Source organism: Cervus elaphus, chromosome 8, assembly GCF_910594005.1.
Source record: "Cervus elaphus chromosome 8, mCerEla1.1, whole genome shotgun sequence".
Taxonomy (NCBI): Eukaryota; Metazoa; Chordata; class Mammalia; order Artiodactyla; family Cervidae; genus Cervus; species Cervus elaphus.
This window is the reverse complement of record NC_057822.1, coordinates 3,652,028-3,672,526: the sequence shown is the minus strand read 5'-3', so window position 1 is coordinate 3,672,526 and position 20,499 is coordinate 3,652,028. Positions and strand designations below refer to the sequence as shown.

The 20,499-nt window shown below is 48.1% G+C and overlaps 1 protein-coding gene across 2 annotated transcripts; it reads left to right on the top strand.

The window, feature by feature from the left end:
- The first annotated feature begins 3,537 nt into the window (after positions 1 to 3,537).
- PLA2G2D (phospholipase A2 group IID) lies at positions 3,538 to 14,685 on the top strand. 2 transcript variants are annotated; one of them, XM_043909040.1, is made up of 4 exons: positions 3,538 to 3,605; positions 6,936 to 7,080; positions 8,840 to 8,946; positions 13,991 to 14,685. In XM_043909040.1, the coding sequence occupies exons 1-4, from the start codon at positions 3,566 to 3,568 to the stop codon at positions 14,137 to 14,139; spliced, it is 441 nt and encodes a 146-aa protein (XP_043764975.1). In that variant the 5' UTR covers positions 3,538 to 3,565; the 3' UTR covers positions 14,140 to 14,685. The 2 variants fall into 2 exon arrangements, with proteins under 2 accessions (XP_043764975.1, XP_043764976.1); XM_043909041.1 differs by lacking the exon at positions 13,991 to 14,685 and adding an exon at positions 7,437 to 7,487 and having other exon boundaries at positions 8,840 to 8,911.
- The last annotated feature ends 5,814 nt before the right edge of the window (positions 14,686 to 20,499 follow it).

Below are 20,499 nucleotides of genomic sequence, written 5' to 3'. Positions count from 1 at the left end.
AAAAAAATCTATAGAAACAGACCTAGGAACAAAAGTGATAGGATTAGTAGATAAAGATATTATGACAGTCTCACACCAATATTCTATATGTTTAAGAAAATAGAGGAAAGCTTGAACCTGTCAATTAGAAACATAGAAAAAGAAAGTGAAGTAGCTCAGTTGTGTATGACTCTTTGCGACCCTACAGACTACAGCCTGCCAGGCTCCTCTGTCCATGGGATTTTCCAGGTAAGAATACTGGAGTGGCTTGCCATTTCCATCTCCACGTGATCTCCCTGACCCAGGGATCTAACCTGGGTCTCCTGCACTGCAGGCAGGCTCTTTACTTTCTGAGCCACCAGGAAAGCCAATTAGAAACATAGAAGATATTAAAAAAAAAAAAAAAAAAAAAACTAGATCAATTTTCTAGAGAGAAACAAATACACTGAGATGATAGAGTGGATAGGATGAATTCAGATCAGACAATGCAAAAGAAAAGGTTCGTTATTTATTCTGTTCGTCTTAAGCAGTGAAGGTGCAGATGAAGATGATGGTGGTGGGAGTGACCGTAGCTCACATTTGCTGGTTTCTGGCTACTGACTGAGCTCTGTCCCCGTATCACCTCATGTAATTCCCACAAGCCTATGAAGGATGTGCTATGGTAATCAAGCTGGACCCTATGGTGCTTTCCCAGGACAGAATTGCCCCCACTTGAGTCTTCCACCTGCCGCTCACTATTAAAAATCTTTAACCTCCTAGGTCTTCCCCAAGTTCCAAAGAATACCTTCAATCAGAAAAGTAAGAAAAATGCAAAGCCAAAAGGAAACAGTCAAGCAAGGCAAAAATAATAAAAGTTTAGCCATTAAACAAAGCTGAGGACCTTCAGTTCCTCTTTCAGCGTTGTTCGGAGCCAGTCTTATGAACTGTTTCACACACTCCACCATGTGGAAGAAGTTACCTGTAAGGTGTCACAAGGAAAGAGACTCTAGACAATTAGAACCAGAAGGTTGAAGCTATTGACCCCTTAATTCTCTTACCACCAACCAATCAGAAGAACGCCCATAGGCTGACCGCACACACCCAAACCCCTCCCCCTCATCCTGTCCTTAAAGCCTTTCCCTGAAAGCCACCATGGGAATTCATGCCTTTTGAGAAAGAGTCCGACACGACTGAGTGACTCAACTGAACTGAACTGAGCATTGGCTGTGTGGACTGCTTGCCTGGCGCCCTGCAAGAAACGATGCCCTTACTTCACCATGACCTGAGGTCAGTAGACTGGCTTTTCTGGGCAAGCGGACTCAAGCTTGGTTCAGTAACACTCTCACCACCCTGTTTCACACCTGAGAAAATGGAAGACATGGAGCTGAGCAGCTTTCTCCCAGTGAAGCAGCTGGAATGCCAGGGAGGCAGCCTGGGCTTGGGTCCCACCTCCCGGCCTCTTTGTCTCCATGTGATGCTCCATAACCTGTGTTGTGGTCACTATAACGGCATTCTCTCTGCGGGTGTGTTGTGTGCACTGTGTTGTGTGTATGTGGTCTCTAAACCCCACGGCCATCAGAGGAGAGAGGGACAGTTGTCTCCACATTGTCCATGTTCTGCAAATAAGGAAAGCAAGGCACTTGAGGTCAAGTGACTTGTCCAGGATCCCAAGCTGGTAGGAGAAGAAGCTAAAGTTTGAATGTGGTCCCTTTGAACTGTGCCCTGGGACCTCTGGGGATGTCTGGGACAGCAGATTTTGAAGACTTTTTGCAACATCTATCATGTTTTCTCTCCCACTAGGGCAAAGACTTCTGGAATCAGCAGAAGTCCTGGCTCTTTTTGCTTCTGTCCGACTGATCCCAACTCAGGGGGAAGCTGGGGCTCAGAAGGGTAACCACAGATCTAGACAGTTCACAGGAAGGTCGCACATTGGTAAGAGCATAAAGGAACGACTACAGAGGACACATGGGGGAGGCATGCCAAAGAATATGCCAGCGAGATTGCATGTATTTGCTGCTTAGTATTTTGCATGCAGATTGCTTTTTCATGTATGAGATGATCAGCTAATGACTGAGTCTAGGGATAAAGGAAAATTTGATTTTAAAGAGACAGGGAAGAGGGAGAGGGAGATCGCCCAGCAGTGACTTGACTTTTTTTGGGTAGACCAGTTAGCTGGCAGCAAAGAGGTCAGCCTGTGCTCTATGTTTTTGAATAGCCATCTGTTGGGCACAGAAGAAACCCAACTTCTGCTCTCATGGACTCTCCAGCAAACCTTAGAAGGTTCCTGGTAGAGCGTTTGTAGCAGACTATCCATTTGTAATGCCAAGCATATCCTGCCATCAGCATCTCCACCCTAGTTGGGCTGGGTCCACATCATTTGCCTCCTTAGGAGTCCCATTTTAAACTGGGGCAGACCTTCTGCAGGAGAAGTTGTCAACACATATCAATTGCCTTCAAATTGTGTGTGTGCTTTGACTCAGCAAGCCCACTTAAGGGGTCGACCCTAAAGAAACAATTCTGGGCAGGGACGAGATTTCATCTCAAAGATTTCTTTCACTGTCCTGCTGAGTGGTCTAGAATAGTACAACTTTGGAAATAACCCATATGCCCAACAATAGGGGGTTCTTTAAATGAATGGCATACAAGACTACCTTTCAAAATGTTTCTGCAGAAGATGATTTAACAACATAGAAATATGTTCAAGTTATTTTAGTAAATGAAAAGAGAGACTACAATGTTTTACCTGTAGCATTTACCTAATCTGGTCAGGGAGACGTGTGGAAAGATATATATATATATATATACACACACACACATATACATGTATGTATATGTATAGTAATAGAACCAGGAAAACATTGACACCAAGATCTTAATGATCAAAGCAACTTAAGTGCCCATCAATGGATGAGTCCATAAAAAGATGTCATTTTATGTATGTGTGTGTGTGTGTGAGTGTGTGTGTATGCAAACATGTTAAAATAGAGAGTAAAATGGTGGTTACCAGGAAGTAGGGGACAGGGAGGGCTTGGACAAATTTTGTATATTTGTACGAACTTGCAACAAGTAGTAAATGAGTCCTAGAGACAGCACAGTGAATATAGACAACAATGTTGTGTTATAATCACCAAACTTGCCTAGAGACTAGATCTTAATGATTCCAACCACAAAAAGAAATTGTAATTATGTGACGTGACAGAAATGTTAATTATTGCGGCACTAACACTCAGATTATGATATATAAATGTATCGAATCAATATATTGTACACTTAAATTTACACAATGTTATATGTCAATTTCATTCAAAAAATTAATGGTAATGAATGGATTCACAAATGATTTTAAATTTCTTGTAGCTGTTCATATTTTCCAAATATTCTATGCCAAACATGCAATCAAAAACATTGTTTAAAGATATTAAAAAACAGGAATAATAAAACTCCGCTTTGCCAGAAAAGAGGAAACACAAAGAGCATGGGTGACCTCCGCCAGAGCTGAGCTGGGAGGGGTGGGAGCGAGTTTGGCGGGTAGGGGTCATCTGATATAAGGGGCTGCTGGCCGAGAGGGGACTTCCAGCAGCCAGCTCCACTGCTCTGTGCTGGGATCATGGACCTTTCCCTCCTCTGCACCCTGGTGGTCTTCGCTGGTAAGTGCGGGCAGCACCCACAGCCGGGAAGGCAGGGAGGGAAGCCGGGATGCCCTGTGTCTCTTTCCTATCGGAGCTGCTGGGCTGGTCTCACAGCCCCGGTCTCCACTATTCGGCCCCTGCAAGGAGTCATCAGTGGCTCAGTCCCCTGGAACAGTGGCTTCGGTCAGAGAGCTATGGGCGGCCAGCAGTGTGGCAGGAATGGACAAGAAGCGAGAAGTTCAGAAACTGGGGTCCAGCTGAACTGACGTCTGTGGTACTTTGGACACAAACTACAGAAATGGATCTGCTCTCCTGTGTCCCTGTCACCAGATAATAGTGATCTCTTACATGTGCATACCTCTCCACACCTTTAGGGGGCTTTCCTGTGGCCCAGTCAGTAAAGAATCTGCCTGCAATGCAAGAGACCCAAGTTCGATCCCTGGATTGGCAAGATCCCCTGGAGAAAAAATGGCAATCCACTCCAGTATCCTTGCCTGGGAGATCCCATGGACAGAGTAGCCTAGCAGCTAGAGTCCATGGGATTGAAAGAACTGAACCATAAACCACCACATTTTTGGAACCGTTTCAGCACCCTTGACCCTGGGGGTTCTGTTGTCCATTGAGAAATGGTGAAGTTTCCACCTGATCTTTAACAAATCAAATGTCGCAAATCCAGTTGCTAGCAAACTGGACTTTTTACTTGTTGATCCATCTCAGAATATGTGATATGAGAAAGGATTTGCATTTCATTTTTGAATGTGCTTTATGTTATTTTGGGGGGCTCCCAAATTCCCGAGAGGAACACATCACCAGGGTTACAGTGAAAACCATTAGGAAAACTGCAGTCAAACTGCAGAAATTCATCTCTCAGATGCAAAGAGACAATACAGTGTAGAGATGAAATACACAGATGAATCTGCATTCAGATGCTGGCTCATCAATTTCCGGTGGTATGACCTTGGCCAACTCCCCCTACCCCTCTATGTCCTCATCTGTAAAGTGGGCACAATAACATCCCCTTCATTGGGTTGTTAGAAGGACTCTAATGAGAAAATTTATAGAAAACGCTTAGCAAGTGTAACAGCGCGCAGTAAGTTAGCACACAGTGCACGCATGAGTTAGCGGTGAGACATTGCCCCGCCACTGTCGCTAACCCTTGGGAGAAGGGGCTCCATCCCTCTCAGCGACAGCTGAGGATGGAAAAAGCAGCCAAGGCAGGAATCACTGTCAACCTGAGTCAGTGTCCCGAAGCCCTCTTGACCACAAGTTGAGCTCCTCCATTCCCCAGGGCTGGGTTGACCTCACTGTAAAACTGTAAGAAATAAGACCACCAAAATCACCCTGAATCCAAGCTGAACTTGCTTGCCGAGGAACAGCTGTGGAATTCAGGTGTGAATTTGTGTGGCGACTTCTAAGCTGAAATAGAAAGGCCTGAACTTGGGGTGCACAAGGGGATGGAGGTGCAGCAAAAGGTGAGATTCCGCATTCGGATCCCTGGCTGGCCTATTGGGTGGACATTAACTCTCTTGGCCGTGGGCTGTTTCTGGGGCCTCATCACCAAATCTGGGGTTCCAGGGGGCCTGGGGTCATTCCTCAGCACAGTCAGAATTAGTAAGGTTTCTCTTTAACATCTGTAGAGCTAGTGGCAAACTAGAGCGGCGATGTTGATTCCACACTCTGGGGACACGACCTACCTGCAGGTCCCAGACGCTGCCAGGCACCGTCTAGCTGCAGCGCTGGGGGCTCAGGCAGTAACGCATCTGCCTGAAATGGACCCAGATTCGATCCCTAGGTCGGGAAGATGCCCTGGAGAACAGGATGGCTATCCACTCCAGTATTCTTGCCTGGAGAATCCCATGGACAGAGGAGCCTGGCAGGCTACAGTCCGCGGGGTCGCAAAGAGTCGGACACCACCGAGTAACTGTCACTTTCTTCACCAGGCAAGCTCCCTGCTCTGAATGGCATCCCTGGCCCACGGCATGAGTTCATCCCAGCCCCAACATTGCCCACTAGGGCTCTCCCCTGGTTATTACTCACTTTATTTGAGTGTAGAGCTTTCACTATAACACCATTTACTTGAGGGTAGGGGGTGAGCGTCCAAAACTAGGGTCACCGAAAAGGACCTCCCCAGCCCAGTCTCTCTGAGACTCTGGGCTCCGTCTGTGTTCTTGGGTCATCTCCCAAGGTTGCACACAGGTACATTCCAGTCCCCTTTGCATCTCGTCTGTTTCCCCCAAATTCTTCCCTAAATCCATTGACTTAATGTATGTTATTTCTCCTAGCTCAATGTAATGTTTCTCTCTCCCAATAAAATGAATTCCCCTTATGATCAATTCTAACCAGCAGATATTATAACTGAAGTGAAAAATATTCATGAAAAACATTGATTTCTAAATCACACTGCTTCCCAAAGGAGTCAGGCATGTTTTTTTAAAAGAAGCCTTTTTTTTTAAAAATAATTTTATTTATTTTATTTTATTTTTGGCTGTGCTGGGTCCCCGTTGCTGGGTGAGGTTTTCCTCTAGTAGCAGTGTGCGGAATTCTGGCTTCTCTTGTTGTGGAAGGAAGGCTCTAGGGGGCGTGGGCTCAGGAGTTGCGGCTCCCAGGGTCTAGAGCTCAGACACGATAGTTGCGGTGCACCGGCTGCTGCCCCTCGGCACACGGGAGCATCCTGGACCAGGGATTGAACCCGTGTCTCCTGCACTGGCAGGCGGATTCTTTGCCACGGAGCACCCAGGGAAGCCCCGTGCATACTGTGCGGGTTCTCTATGGGCTGCGGGGGGAGCGTCTTCCTCCTGTAGAGTGTGAACCCCGAGACGGAGAGCGGGACCCGACGGCCCTGGGTTTCAACCCTGCCCCTCTGTCTACCCGCTACTGTGACCCGAACAAGTTACTGAACCTCCGTGCGTTCATTCCTCTCGTGGGGGTTAAAAACAGGATTTATGGTTCCAATATTGCTTTCTTAGTTTTCATACATATACCATGATGAGAGGAAACTGAATGGGGAGGTGTATGTGACCTCTTTATATGATCTTGGCAACTTTTCTCTTCATCGAGAATAAACCAAAATAAAAAGATTAAAAAAAAAAAAAGAGTATCTCACGGGATGCAAGGAGTCAATAGATCACTACATGAAAAGATCCCTAGTAAAAAAAAAGAAAAAAAAAAAAAAGATCCCTAGTAATCACTTAGCAATTGTCATTATATTTTCAATAGCCATAGGGTTTGCTGTCACTTTATTATCCCAGGTCCTTGGTTTGGCCCAGGAAGAGCACAGGTGCCAGGCCTGCAGCCCACTGGACTCCCCTGAGACTCACGCTCTCTCCTTGTGGCTGGGCTCCTTGGCAGGTGTGGTTCCAGCCGAGGGCGACATCCTGGACCTGAACAAGATGGTCAGACAACTGACGGGGAAGACCCCCATCTTCTCCTATATGTCCTACGGCTGCTACTGCGGATTTGGTGGCCAAGGCCCACCCCGAGATGCCACGGACTGGTAATTCCTCCCAATCGTGTCTGCCTCTACCCAGGGACCCGCCTCTTTCCTCTCCTCTTTCCTCTCCGTCCATTTATTCATTTGGTACCAGGGGCTGTTGAAGCCTAGCCTGAAGGATTTTGAGCATTACTTGGCTAGCATGTGAAATGAGCACAATTGTGTGGTAGTTTGAAAATTCTTTGGCATTGCCTTTCTTTGGGATGAGATTGAAACCTGACTTTTTCAGTCCTGTGGCCACTGCTGTTTTCCAAATTCCCCTGGCTTATTGAGCGTCCTGGATGCTTTTACAGCATCATCTTTTAGGATTTGGAAGAGCTCAACTAGAATTCCATCACTTCCAATAGTTTTGTTCCTAGTTATGCTTCCTAAGGCCTATTTGACTTCACACAACAGGATGTCTGGCTTAGGTGAGTGATCACACTATCATGGTTATCCAGGTCATAAAGACCTTTTTTGTACAGTTCTTCTGTGTATTCTTGCCACCTCTTCTTAATCTCTCCCACTTCTGTCAGGTCCATACCATTTCTGTCCTTTATTCAGCCCATCATTGCATGAAATATTCCCCTGGTATCTCCAATTTTGTTGACGAGATCTCTAGTCTTGCCCATTCTATTGTTTTCCTCTATATCTTTGTATTGTTCACTTAAGAAGCCTTTCTTATCTCTCCTTGCTCTTCTCTGGAACTCTGCATTGACTTGGATTTATCTTTCCCTTTCTCTTTTGCCTTTCGCTTCTCTTCTTTCTCAGCTATTTGTAAGGTATCCTGAGACAACTATTTTACTTTCTTACACATCTTTTTCTTTGCGATGATTTTGGTTACCGTCTCCTGTACAATGTTCTGAACCTCAGTCCATGGTTGTTCTTCAAGGCACTCTGTCTAGCAGATCTAATCCCTTGAATATATTAAATCCCCTCCAAGGTATAATCATAAGGGATTTGGTTTAGGTCTTACCTGAAAAGTCTCATGTTTTTCCCTGCTAGGAAGTCCACTGAGCTCCAATCCAGCCCCAGCCCTTCTGGAGGGTCCCCCAGAGTTTCTGAAGGCTGCCTTGCACTCTCAACCCCAAACTAGTTAGAATAGCCACAAACACTTCCCATTGCCATTGAACACTGGTTTTAAAAAGTCCCACTTCTTTTTGCCATGGTCTCACTTGGCTTTCACAGCAACCCAGGGATCTGCCAGAGGAGGGATGAGAGCCAGCCAGGCCCGAGGTCAGCACCCTCACCCGCCACATACAGGCTGTGTGACCCTGGGCAGGTGGCCGGACCTCCCAGAGCCTCAGTTTCCTCCTTTGTGAAATGGGGATAATACTAGTACCTCTATCCTAGAGCGGCCAAGAGGATTAAGAGAGAGTTCCTCGATAGAGCAGGTGCCTGGTACACAGGAGGGAATCTTCCCTCGTAGCTCAGAAGGTAAAGAATCTGTCTGCAATCCAGGAAACCCAGGTTCAATTTCAGGGTCAGGAAGATCCCCTGGAGAAGGAAGTGGCAACCCATCCCAGTATTCTTGCTTGGAGAATCCCATGGACAGAGGAGCCTGGCGGGCTACAGTCCATGGGGTCGCAAGAGTCAGACACGACTTAGAGACTACACCACCACCTGGTACACAGGAAGCACTCGAGAAGCTCTAGCTAGAAAGAAGACTAGACCCTGCAGGCCTTGACTTCTGAGGCGGACACGCAGTTTCTGCTCTGGGGCAGGGGCAACCTGAGACTCGAGTCCGCCAAGGACTCACCCACCTCCTGTCCTCTCCTGCCAGGTGCTGCCACGAACACGACTGCTGCTACGGTGACCTGACTCCCCACAACTGTGACATCCGCTACGACCACTATGACTACACCTTTTTCTGGGGGAAAGTCCACTGCTGTGAGTGCCGGGGCCTCAGGGTTGGAGTTGGAGCCTGAGCAAAGGAGTTGTCGCACGCATTGCTTTCACATGCTGTGTGACAAAGCCCAGGCTGCTCAGCCTCTCTGTTTTTCTCATATGTCCAGTGGCGATATCTGGGCTGGGAAGGAGAGGCAGCAATAGGGGTAGGAGTACTGAGAGGTCCCATAGAGACTTTGACCCCTTTAGGATCTGGAAGGCTGCCAGACCTCAGTAGATCCCAGACCGGCCGCTGACGAACTCTGTGACCTTGAACACTTTGCTTACCTTCTCTGAACCTCAGGTCTTCCTCTGGAAACTCAGGATGAGAACAGTATTCTACTCCATAAAGTTAACTCAAAAACTAAAATAAGAGGAGACATAAGGTGCCCTGCAGATGCATACTAGATAAATCACTCAGGCTACCGAGGTTCAGTTCAGTTCATTTCAGTCGCTCAGTCGTGTCCAACTCTTTGTGACCCCATGAACCGCAGCACGTGAGGCCTCCCTGTCCATCATCAACTCCCGGAGTTCATATGCAAACCCATGTCCACTGAGTCGGTGATGCCATCCAACCATCTCATCTTCTGTCATCCCTGTTTCCTCCTGCCCTCAAACTTTCCCAGGATCAGTTCTTCAATGAGCCAGTTCTTTGCATCAGGTGGCCAAAGTATTGGAGTTTCAGCTTCAGCATCAGTCCTTCCAATGAACACCTAGGACTGATCTCCTTTAGGATGGACTGGTTGGATCTCCTTGCAGTCCAAGGGACTCTCAAGAGTCTTCTCCAACACCACAGTTCAAAAGCATCAATTCTTTGGCGCTCAGGTTTCTTTATAGTCCAACTCTCGCATCCAAACATGACCACTGGAAAAACCATAGCCTTGACGAGATGGACGTTTGTTGACAAAGTAATGTCTCTGGTTTTCAATATGCTGTCTAGGTTGGTCATAACTTTCCTTCCAAGGAGTAAGCATCTTTTAATTTCATGGCTGCAGTCACCATCTGCAGTGATTTTGAGCCCAGAAAAATGAAGTCAGCACTGTTTCCACTGTTTCTCCATCTATTTGCCATGAAGTGATGGGACAAGATGCCATGATCTTAGTTTTCTGAATGTTGAGCTTTAAGCCAACATTTTCACTCTTCTCTTTCACTTTCATCAAGAGCCTCTTTAGTTCCTCTTCACTTTCTGCCATAAGGGTGGTATCATCTGCGTATCTGAGGTTATTGATATTTCTCCTGGCAATCTTGATTCCAGCCTGTGCTTCTTCCAGCCCAGAGTTTCTCATGATGTACTCTGCATAGAAGTTAAATAAGTAGGGTGACAATATACAGCCTTGATGTACTCCTTTTCCTATTTGGAACCAGTCTGTTGTTCCATGTCCTGTTCTAACTGTTGCTTCTGGATCTGCATACAGGTTTCTCAAGAGGCAGGTCAGGTGGTCTGGTATTTCCATCTCTTGAAGAATTTTCCACAATTTATTGTGATCCACACAGTCAAAGACTTTGGCATAGTCAATAAAGCAGAAATAGATGTTCTTCTGGAACTCTGCCTTTTCGATGATCCATTGAATGTTGGCCATTTGATCTCTGGTTCCTCTGCCTTTTCTAAAACCAGCTTACACATCTGGAAGTTCTCGGTTCACGTAATGCTGAAGCCTGGCTTTGGGGAATTTTGAGCATTACTTTACTAGCATGTGAGATGAGAGCAATTGTGCGGTAGTTTGAGCATTCTTTGGCATTGCCTTTCTTTGGGACTAGATTGAAAACTGACCTTTTCCAGTCCTGTGGCCACTGCTGAGTTTTCCAAATTTGCTGGCATATTGAGTGCAGCACTTTCATAGCATCATCTTCCAGGATTTGAAATAGCTCAACTGGAATTCCATCACCTCCACTAGCTTTGTTTGTAGGGATGCTTCCTAAGGCCCATTTGACTTCACATTCCAGGATGTCTGGCTCTAGGTGAGTGATCACACCATCATGACTATCTGGGTCATGAAGATCTTTTTTGTACAGTTCTTCTGTGTATTCTTGCCACCTCCTCTTAATATCTTCTGCTTCCGTTAGGTCCATACCATTTCTGTCCTTTATTGAGCCCATCTTTGCATGAAAGTTTCCCTTGGTATCTCTAATTTTCTTGGAGAGGTCTCTAGTCTTTCCCATTCTGTTGTTTTCCTCTATTTCTCTGCATTGATCACTGAGGAAGGCTTTCTTATCTCTCCTTGCTATTCTTTGGAACTCTGCATTCAAATGGGAATATCTTTCCTTTTCTCCTTTGCTTTTCACTTCCCTTCTTTTCACAGCTCTTTGTAAGGCCTCCTCAGACAGCCATTTTGCTTTTTTGCATTTCTTTTTCTTGGGGATGGTCTTGATTCCTGTCTCCTGTACAGTGTCACGAACCTCCATCCATAGTTCATCAGGCACTCTGTCTATCAGATCTAGTCCCTTAAATATATTTCTCACTTCCACTGTATAGTCATAAGGGATTTATTTGGGTCATACCTGAATGGTCTAGTGGTTTTCTCCACTTTCTTCAACTTCAGTCTGAATTTTGCAATAAGGAGTTCATGATCTGAGCCATAGTCAGCTCCCAGTCTTGTTTTTGCTGACTGTATAGAGCTTCTCCATCTTTGGCTGCAAGGAATATAATCAATCTGATTTCAGTGTCGACCATCTGGTGATGTCCATGTGTAGAGTCCTCTTGTGTTGATGAAAGAGGGTGTTTGCTATGACCAGTGCATTCTCTTTGAAGAACTCGATTAGCCTTTGTGCTGCTTCCTTCTGAACTCCAAGGCCAAATTTGCGTGTTACTTCAGGTGTTTCTTGACTTCCTACTTTTGCATTCCAGTCCCTTTGATGAAAAGGATATATTTTTTGGGTGTTAATTCTAGAAGGTCTTGTAGGTCTTCATAGAACTGTTCAACTTCAGCTTCTTCAACATAACTGGTCAGGGCATAGACTTGAATTACCCTGATATTGAATGATTTGCCTTGGAAATGAACAGAGATCACTCTGTCATTTTTGAGATTGCATCCAAGTACTGCATTTCGAACTCTTTTGTTGACTATGGTGGCTAATCCATTTCTTCTAAGGGATTCCTGCCCACAGTAGTAGATATAATGGTCATCTGAGTTACATTCACCCATTCCAGTCCATCTTAATTCGCTGATTCCTAGAATGTCAGTGTTAGCTCTTGTCATCCTCTGTTTGATCACTTCCAATTTGCCTTGATGCATGGACCTAACATTCCAGGTTCCTATGCAATATTGCTCTTTATAGCATCGAACCTTGCTTCTATCACCAGTCACATCCACAACTGGGTGTTGTTTTTGCTTTGGCTCCATCCCTTCATTCTGTCTGGAGTTATTTCTTCACTGATCTCCAGTAGCATATTGGGCACCTACTGACCTGGGGAGTTAATCTTTCCGTGTCCTATCTTTTTGTCTTTTCATGCTGTTCCTGGGGTTCTCAAGGCAAGAATACTGAAGTGGTTTGCCATTCCCTTCTCCAGTGGACCACATTTTGTCAGACCTCTCCACCATGACCATTCATCTTGGGTGGCCCCACACGGCATGGCTTAGTTTCATTGAGTTACCGAGGTTACTGTTCATTTTTTCTTCATCATCGGTTCTTAGAGCAACCCATATAGGCATCATCCCCCCTCTGGTGATCATTTTCTTGTTGTTGTTGTTGGTCACTAAGTTGCATCTTACTCTTCACAACCCCACGAACTGTGACCCGCCCGTCTCCTCTGTTCATGGAAATTCCCAGGCAAAAATACTGGAGTGTGTTGCCATTTCCTTGCTCGGGGATCTTCCTGACCCAGGACTTGCAGCCACATCTCCTGCTTGGTGGCCGAATTCTGAGCCACCTGGGAAGGCCTGATCTCCATTTTACTGACAAGAAAACGGAAACCAGAGTGAACTGTTTTCTCAGGGTCACACAGATACACATGAGAAAGCCTGGGCTGTAACCCAGGTCACCAAGTCCCAGGGTCCACACCCGGAGAAAGGCGGCAAGTCCTGGGGCTGGAAGCTGAATGCACTCACCAACTGTCCCTGTTAACTGAGAACTTAGCGGCAACAGCTGTAATGGCCAGCATTTATTGACCACTTAAATGGCAACCCACTCCAGTACTCTAGCCTGGAAAATCCCATGGACAGAGGACCCTGGTAGGCTACAGTTGAAGGGGTCACAAAGAGTTGGACATGACTGAGCGACTTTACTTCACTTTACTATGTGCCAAAGGCTTTGCCTACGTATTTTAATCTGAATATATATATATATATGTATCCATATTCTTTTTCAGATTCTTTTCCCTTATAGATTATTACAAAATACTGAGCAGAGTTCCCCATGCTATGCAGCAGGTTCGGCTCTCTTATCCCCGTTGGACAAATGGTGAAGCTGAAGCACCATGGCCCGTCTTTCCTCAGAGTCTTTGCACATGCTGTTCCTTCTGCCAGGAACAGCCCCTCTCCTCCACCCTGGCTTTCCAGAGTAGGAGCAACAGCTCACTCTTCTGATATCAGCTCAAAAGGCTCTTGACACTCAGTCAGTCCCATGGGTTACCAGCTCAGGGCCCCTGCATTGTTCCTTACTCCCGGGTAAGCACAGTTGCGCTCACTTTTGTGAAGGGCAGGGAAGCCTGGCACGCTGCCATCCGTGGGGTCACAAAGAGTCGGACATGACTGAGCGACTGAACAACAACGACCACACACTCCTCCAACATCTGCCCCCTGCCGCTCGCCCCCTCGCCCCAGGGGAGTGTGAACTCGCGTGTCCATTCTGCTCTCCTCTCCCTCCTGGGACTGCCGAAGGATAGGTGCTCAGCTGTTTACTGAACGGATGAATGAACGAAGGAGCAATGGCACCCAGGGAGGTCATGCCCCATGCCCAAGATCACAGAGCCAGAGTCCAAGGAGCTGGGAAGGGCACCAAAGGCTGGTCAAGGGCTGAGCTGCCTTCAGGGGCTCCCCTCCAGGGGCCACACCCACCCCGCCACGGGAAGGGGCAGACCGCTTAAGTGCCTTCCTCCACCCCCTTGCAGCCACCAAGGGGAGCTGGTGTGAGCAGCAGCTGTGTGCCTGTGACAAGACATTGGCCTACTGCCTGCAGCGGAACCAGAACACCTACAAGAATGACCTGCGTTATCTGTCCAGCTGTGAGGGCGAGACCCCCAAGTGCCACACCCTCTAGCCTGTCCCTCAGCATCTTGAGCTCCGGGGAAGACCCCTAGGACCACTGGCCACACCCCCAACCCCAGTCTGGCACCTTTAAAGCACTCCCAGGAAGAGGAAGGGGCTTAGCCCCGCCCCTAGCTCCCACTTGCCTCTTGGACCTTCTGAATCTCCCCAGCTGTCTCCTCTGAGGGTGGACTGAGATCTTAGGAAAAACCAAGGCCCGGCAGCAGCCAGGGGAGAGTGTTTGGGCCAAAGCGGTGGGCACTGGGGGCAGGGTTGGGGGCGGGGTGGGGCAGGTTCTCCCTTCATGACCACTCACCAGGCCCCTCCAGGCTCCCCCTGCCCCTAAAACACCATCCAAGCAGCTGCCAGAGTGGCCTCTGTAAAGGCTGATACGGATGTTTCTGTCCATGGGATGCCACTTCTTCAAATCCCAAGGCCCCGAGTCCTGCCTCCCGCTCCAGCCCATCCCTCCAGTCCTCCCAGGAGACACATGTACCTATGGCTGATTCAGGCTGATGTGTGCCAGAAACCAACACAATGTTATAAGGCAATTATTCTCCAATTAAAAATAAATAAATGAAAAAAACCCCACAACCCCAAGGCCCTGCACCATCCAGGACGGGGCGGGGGGGGCGGCGGGCGGGGAGCCTGGGTCCCGTTTCTGCCTGGCACTGTGTCCCTCTCCCTTGGAGCCTTGGGGAGCCTCGCAGACTTGCCTCATGCCTGTCTTGGACTCACTGCAGCCCTGGTGCCCGGAGCCAGAAGGGGCTCAGGAAATACTTTTCGAGCGAAGGACTCACCAAGCGGCCAGCTGCCTGGGCTCCAGGCCATGGGACTTCCGGGCACTCTTTCCTCTCTGGCTGCCAGGCATTTGCTCAACCTGGACTTCTGCAGCGATGCTCCGCTGGCCTGCTGTCTCCCAGGTAGCTAAGCCCACCCTAGGCTCCTCGGGGTCCAAGGGCCGCTTCCTCTCCAGTTCAAACGGCTCACTGCCACCCTCAAGCTCCCGCAGCACTCCACGGGTCTTCACCTTGCTGAGCTCCCACCTGCGTGGCATGCGGTCGTCTGGCCCGCTCTGTGCAGACTGGAGCTCTGGGAGGGTGGAGTCCGGGTCTCTCACATCTCCGCTTCCTCTGCTCCCCCAGATGCTAGGTGCGCAGTCAGTGCTTTGGAATCAAAGGAGCCCCCAGAGGAGAGACGGAGGTGGGGGCAGGTGGAGTTCAGGCCCCACCCAGATCCCCTCCTGGCCCAGGTCCCCAGCCCAGGGGTCGACTGCCAAGTCTGCACTTCAGCCTCCTTCACTTGAGGATTTCCCCAGGCTGCTGGGCGCTGCTCTGCCCATCACCCACCCCTCCTTGCCCACCTCTAACCAGTGAGTTGGGAGAATGATACCGTGGAGGGCATAACCGCCCTCTCCCCGCCTGATGCAAGACCATCTGGGTCGTACACTGTGTGCCCCAGAGCTCCTCCTGGGTTCAGGCTAGATGTCTTGATTTGTGCACTGGCCAACCTGTTTTCCTCTTTCTCCTGTAGGTTTCTCCCTAAGGGCATTTCCTCAATAAATCATTCCCTTGCCCAGGAATTCTCATCTCAGGCTTGACTGTTAGGGAAACTGCCTTCAGATGGATGGATGGATAGATGGTGAATATATTCTTACAAGAAGTCCCAACCTGTCATTCATATATGCTTAGCCGTGATTCCAGCTATGTGGCCGGGGCACCTGGAGCCACCCACACCCTCCGGTCTGTGACACACATCTGTGAAAGAGCTGACTGAGTGGTTTTCGTTCCATGTGAAGCTCAGAGGCTAATGCCAGAGAGCATAGCAGAGGCTCCAAACTATGGGTGCCAGGTTCAGATTCCAAGGACTTTATTGGCAGTCCAGTGGCTAGAAGTCTGCAGTTTCACTGCCAAGGGCCCAGGTTTGATCCCTGTTTGGGGAACTAAGATCCCCAAAGCTCTGCAGTTTAGTGCAGTTCAGTTCAATCACTCAGTCGTGTCTGACTCTCTGTGACCCCATGGACTGTAGCATGCCAGGCTGCAGCATCCCCCACCACCAACTCCGGGAGCTTACTCAAACTCATGTCCATCGAGCCAGTGATGCCATCCAACCATCTCATCCTCTGTCATCCCCTTCTCCTCCTGCCTTCAATCTTTCCCAGCATCAGGGTCTTTTCCAGTGAATCAGCTCTACACATCAGGTGGCCAAAGTATTGGAGTTTCGGCTTAAGCATCAGTCCTTCCAATGAACACACAGGACTGATTTTCTTTAGGATTGACTGGTTGGATCTCCTTGCAGTCCAAGAGACTCTCAAGAGTCTTCTCCAACATCAGAATTCAAAAGCAGCAGTTCTTCAGTGCTCAGCTTTCTGTATAGCCCAACCCTCACATCCATACATAACTACTGGAAAAACTGTAGCCTTCACCAGATGGACCTTTGTTGGCAAAGTAATGTCTCTGCTTTTTAATATGCTGTCTAGGTTGGTCATAACTGCAGTGCACCCAAAAAAAAAAAAAAAAAAAAAAAGTCATTATCCCACCGTCTGCCTTGTGAGCTTATATGAAAAAGCTAGGTTTCCTTGTGTGTGAAGTCAGATGGAAATAAGAAAATAAGATGAAGCCACTGTATTAAATAAGGTTAATGTGTGTTAAGTCTTAGCACAATTCTTGACACATGGTAATTTCTCTTTTAAAATCCAAGTGTTACTTGTTGTTGTTGAGTGCTAAGTCATGTCTGACTCTTTATGACCCCGTGGACTGTAGCCCACCAGGCTCCTCTGTCCATGGAGTTTCCCAGGCAAACATACTGGAGTGGGTTGCCATTTCCATTCTCCAGGTAATAGTCCCGACCCAGGGATGGAACCCAGGTCTCCTGCATTGGCAGGCAGATTCTTTACCGCTAAGCCACCTGGGTGTTGTTGTTGTACAGAGACAAAACCTGAAACCTGAAACCCCCTCTTTTCACCCACTTCTCTCCTTTCTGCACCCAACCTGTGTATGTTGGATCATGACACATGAGGTCTACTCAAGATACAAGGTCAAGAGCTGGTGTCCTCACTGGCTCATCAGAGTGCCCAAACTGTGGCCTTGTGACAGTACCAGTGTTGGCAGATAAGGACGTTATTATCCCCATTTTACAATGGAGACCCTGAGGCTCGGAACCAGAACAGGAACCTCCAGGGGGTCCTCAACCAACAGAGCCCAGAGTCAGGGCGCCACTCCCACTGCCACGCTTCCCACTCTGCTCCCTGGCAACCCCTCCCATTCACACTGGTCAGGAAGCTTTCCAGCCAAAAACTCTGACTCAGTGAGTTTCAACAACGAGTGATGAGACATCTAGGAGGAAGGTGGCTTTTTAGTGGCTTGATGATGTCATCGGCTCCGGTTTCTTTCCTGGCCATCCTCCCTGGGCTGTCATTGCCCTCTGGGCATCTCGCTTCCTGTCTCTAAGATAGCAGCTACTGTCCAGACGTGAAAACACCCAGCAGAGGAAACGCTGTCTGTTCCTGTCTCTTTAATATGCCCTACTGCCACCACCATCTAGCAGACCTCCTGCTCAAGACTTAAACCATGACGGCCCCAGATGATGCAATTACCCTGGTTGGTTTATATTTCTCAGGATTTATTTACCCCTGATGCTGTGAAAGTGCTGCACTCAATATACCAGCAAATTTGGAAAACTCAGCAGTGGCCATAGGACTGGAAAAGATCAGTTTTCATTCCAATCCCAAAGAAAGGCAGTGCCAAAGAATGCTCAAACTACCACACAGTTGCACTCATCTCACACACTAACAAAGTAATGCTCAAAATTCTCCAAGCCAGGCTTCAGCAATACGTGAACTGTGAACTCCCAGATGTTCAAGCTGGTTTTAGAAAAGGCAGAGGAACCAGAGATCAAATTACCAACATCCAATGGATCATCGAAAAAGCAAGAGAGTTCCAGAAAAACATCTATTTCTGCTTTATTGACTATGCCAAAGTCTTTGACTGTGTGGATCACAATAAATTGTGGAAAATTCTTCAAGAGATGGGAGTACCAGACCATCATACCTGTCTCTTGAGAAACCTGTATGCAAGTCAGGAAGCAACAGTTAGAACTGGACATGGAACAACAGACTGGTTCCAAATAGGAAAAGGAGTACGTCAAGGCTGTATATTGTCACCCTGCTTATTTAACTTCTATGCAGAGTACATCATGAGAAATGCTGGGCTGGAGGAAGCACAAGCTGGAATCAAGATTGTTGGGAGAAATAACAATAACCTCAGATATGCAGATGACACCACCCTTATGGCAGAAAGTGAAGAGGAACTAAAAAGCCTCTAGATGAAAGTGAAGGAGGAGAGTGAAAAAGTTGGCTTAAAGCTCAACATTCAGAAAACTAAGATCATGGCATCTGGTCCCATCACTTCATGGGAAATAGATGGAGAGACAGTGGAAACAGTGTCAGACTTTATTTTGGGGGGCTCCAAAATCACTGCAGATGGTGATTGCAGCCATGAAATTAAAGGACACTTACTCCTTGGAAGGAAAGTTATGCCCAACCTGGATAGCATATTTAAAAGCAGAGACATTACTTTGCCAACAAAGGTCCGTCTAGTCAAGGCTATGGCTTTTCCAGTAGTCATGTATGGATGTAAGAGTTGGACTGTGAAGAAAGCTGAGTGCCGAAGAATTGATGCTTTTGAACTGTGGTGTTGGAGAAGACTCTTGAGAGTCCCTTGGACTGCAAGGAGATCCAACCAGTCTATCCTAAAGGAGATGAGTCCTGGGTGTTCATTGGAAGGACTGATGCTGAAGCTGAAGCTCCAATACTTTGGCCACCTCATGCGAAGACTCATTGGAAAAGACCCTAATGCTGAGAAGGATTGGGGGCAGGAGGAGAAGGGGATGACAGAGGATGAGATGGTTGGATGGCATCACCGACTCGATGGACATGGATTTGGGTAGACTCCGGGAGTTGATGATGGACAGGGAGGCCTGGTGTGCTGCGATTCATGGGGTCAGAAAGAGTCAGACATGACTGAGCGACTGAACTAAACTGATTTACCCTTGAGAAGGGACAGGGGTCAATGTCCCTGAGGGGCAGGGAGCTGCCAGAACCGAGGCTGTTGGGGTTGTTCATAGGATGGTGGTGGGTGGGCAAGCTTAGGGCTGTGTCGGAAGGAGGACTCAGCCTGGAGCACCGTCTGTGAGCCAAGCACCTAGTGCTGGTGCCTGGTGATCACATAGTAGGTGATCAATAGATTGTTGAATGAATGAACAAATGGGTGAATGAATGAATCCCAGGTTGGTAATGACATAGGACTTTGGAACAAGTCTTGGGATGTGCAGGTGGGAGCTCAGGGAAGCCAGGACTGAGCACCCAAGGAGGAGGACTTCCTGCCCAATGATTTCTCATTCTGGGTCCGTTTCCAGTCTCTGGAGTTGGATAAGAGGCACAAAGAAAGGAGAGATTCACAGGCAGCTTCTGTCCTCCACCCCCAGGATGAAGGAGGCGGATGGAAGGACACTTACAGCGCTTCCTCTTTCCTCCAGGCTCAGGCTTGGAAACGGCAGAGGAGGGGCAGGGTGGACAATGAACGCCTGGGGTGCCCACCCGCCCACTGCTCTTACCTCCCCCAGAACACTGGAATTAACACCTGCATTTTCCAGCTGCAGAAACTGAACCTTGACATTGAGTCACTGCTGATAACTGGCAGTGCTGGGATTTGAACCCAAGTCTCTCTGGCTCCAGGGCCATGTCTCATCCTGCCTCCCACACTTCTTACTGGAACAGTTGTTGACTCAGCCCTGGGTACCCCAGGGCGACGGGGTGAACAGCTACACCCAGAGATGAGGCAAGGGTGGGGTACAGCAAGACGGGATCCTGGGGGAAGGTATAGTGAGTAATAATCATACTGACAATAAGAGTTGTGCTCAGATTGAGCCCCCACATTGGGAGCACTTTATCCTGCACAAATCTCCTTCCCACCATTGGCTGCTCCAGTCCTCACCTGGATCAATCCGCACCTGGATGTAGCGTTCTGTCTCCGCGGGGCGGGTGCCTAGCCCAGGGCAGTGACGGGTGGATGACTTCCCCATGTCTCTGCCTGTTTTTCCAGCTGGATCTTGCTCCTTCCTTTTCAGTGGGATGTGCAGGTGGGCCTGGGGCCCCTGTCCTTGCCTCTGCCCTTTGAGAGGGGAGTGTAGTGTTCACACTTGGGGTCCTTGACATCCTTGCTGAAGTGAGCCTGAGAGCTGATCTGACCCCAGGTCAGCTGGACCATCCAGAGTCAGGACCTGCTGTCTCTCTCCCTCTCATTCTTTTTTCCCACTTAAAAAAGGAGAGATTTTAAGACAGTTAGTAAAAACTCAAAGCAGGTCAGAGAAGGTG

Excerpts from the sequence above, each read along its gene's own strand:
- PLA2G2D (XM_043909040.1), top strand. The coding sequence starts at position 3,566 with ATGGACCTTTCCCTCCTCTGCACCCTGGTGGTCTTCGCTG. Across the intron at positions 3,606-6,935 it reads CACCCTGGTGGTCTTCGCTG|GTGTGGTTCCAGCCGAGGGC; the intron begins GTAAGTGCGGGC and ends GCTCCTTGGCAG. Across the intron at positions 7,081-8,839 it reads CCCCGAGATGCCACGGACTG|GTGCTGCCACGAACACGACT; the intron begins GTAATTCCTCCC and ends CTCTCCTGCCAG.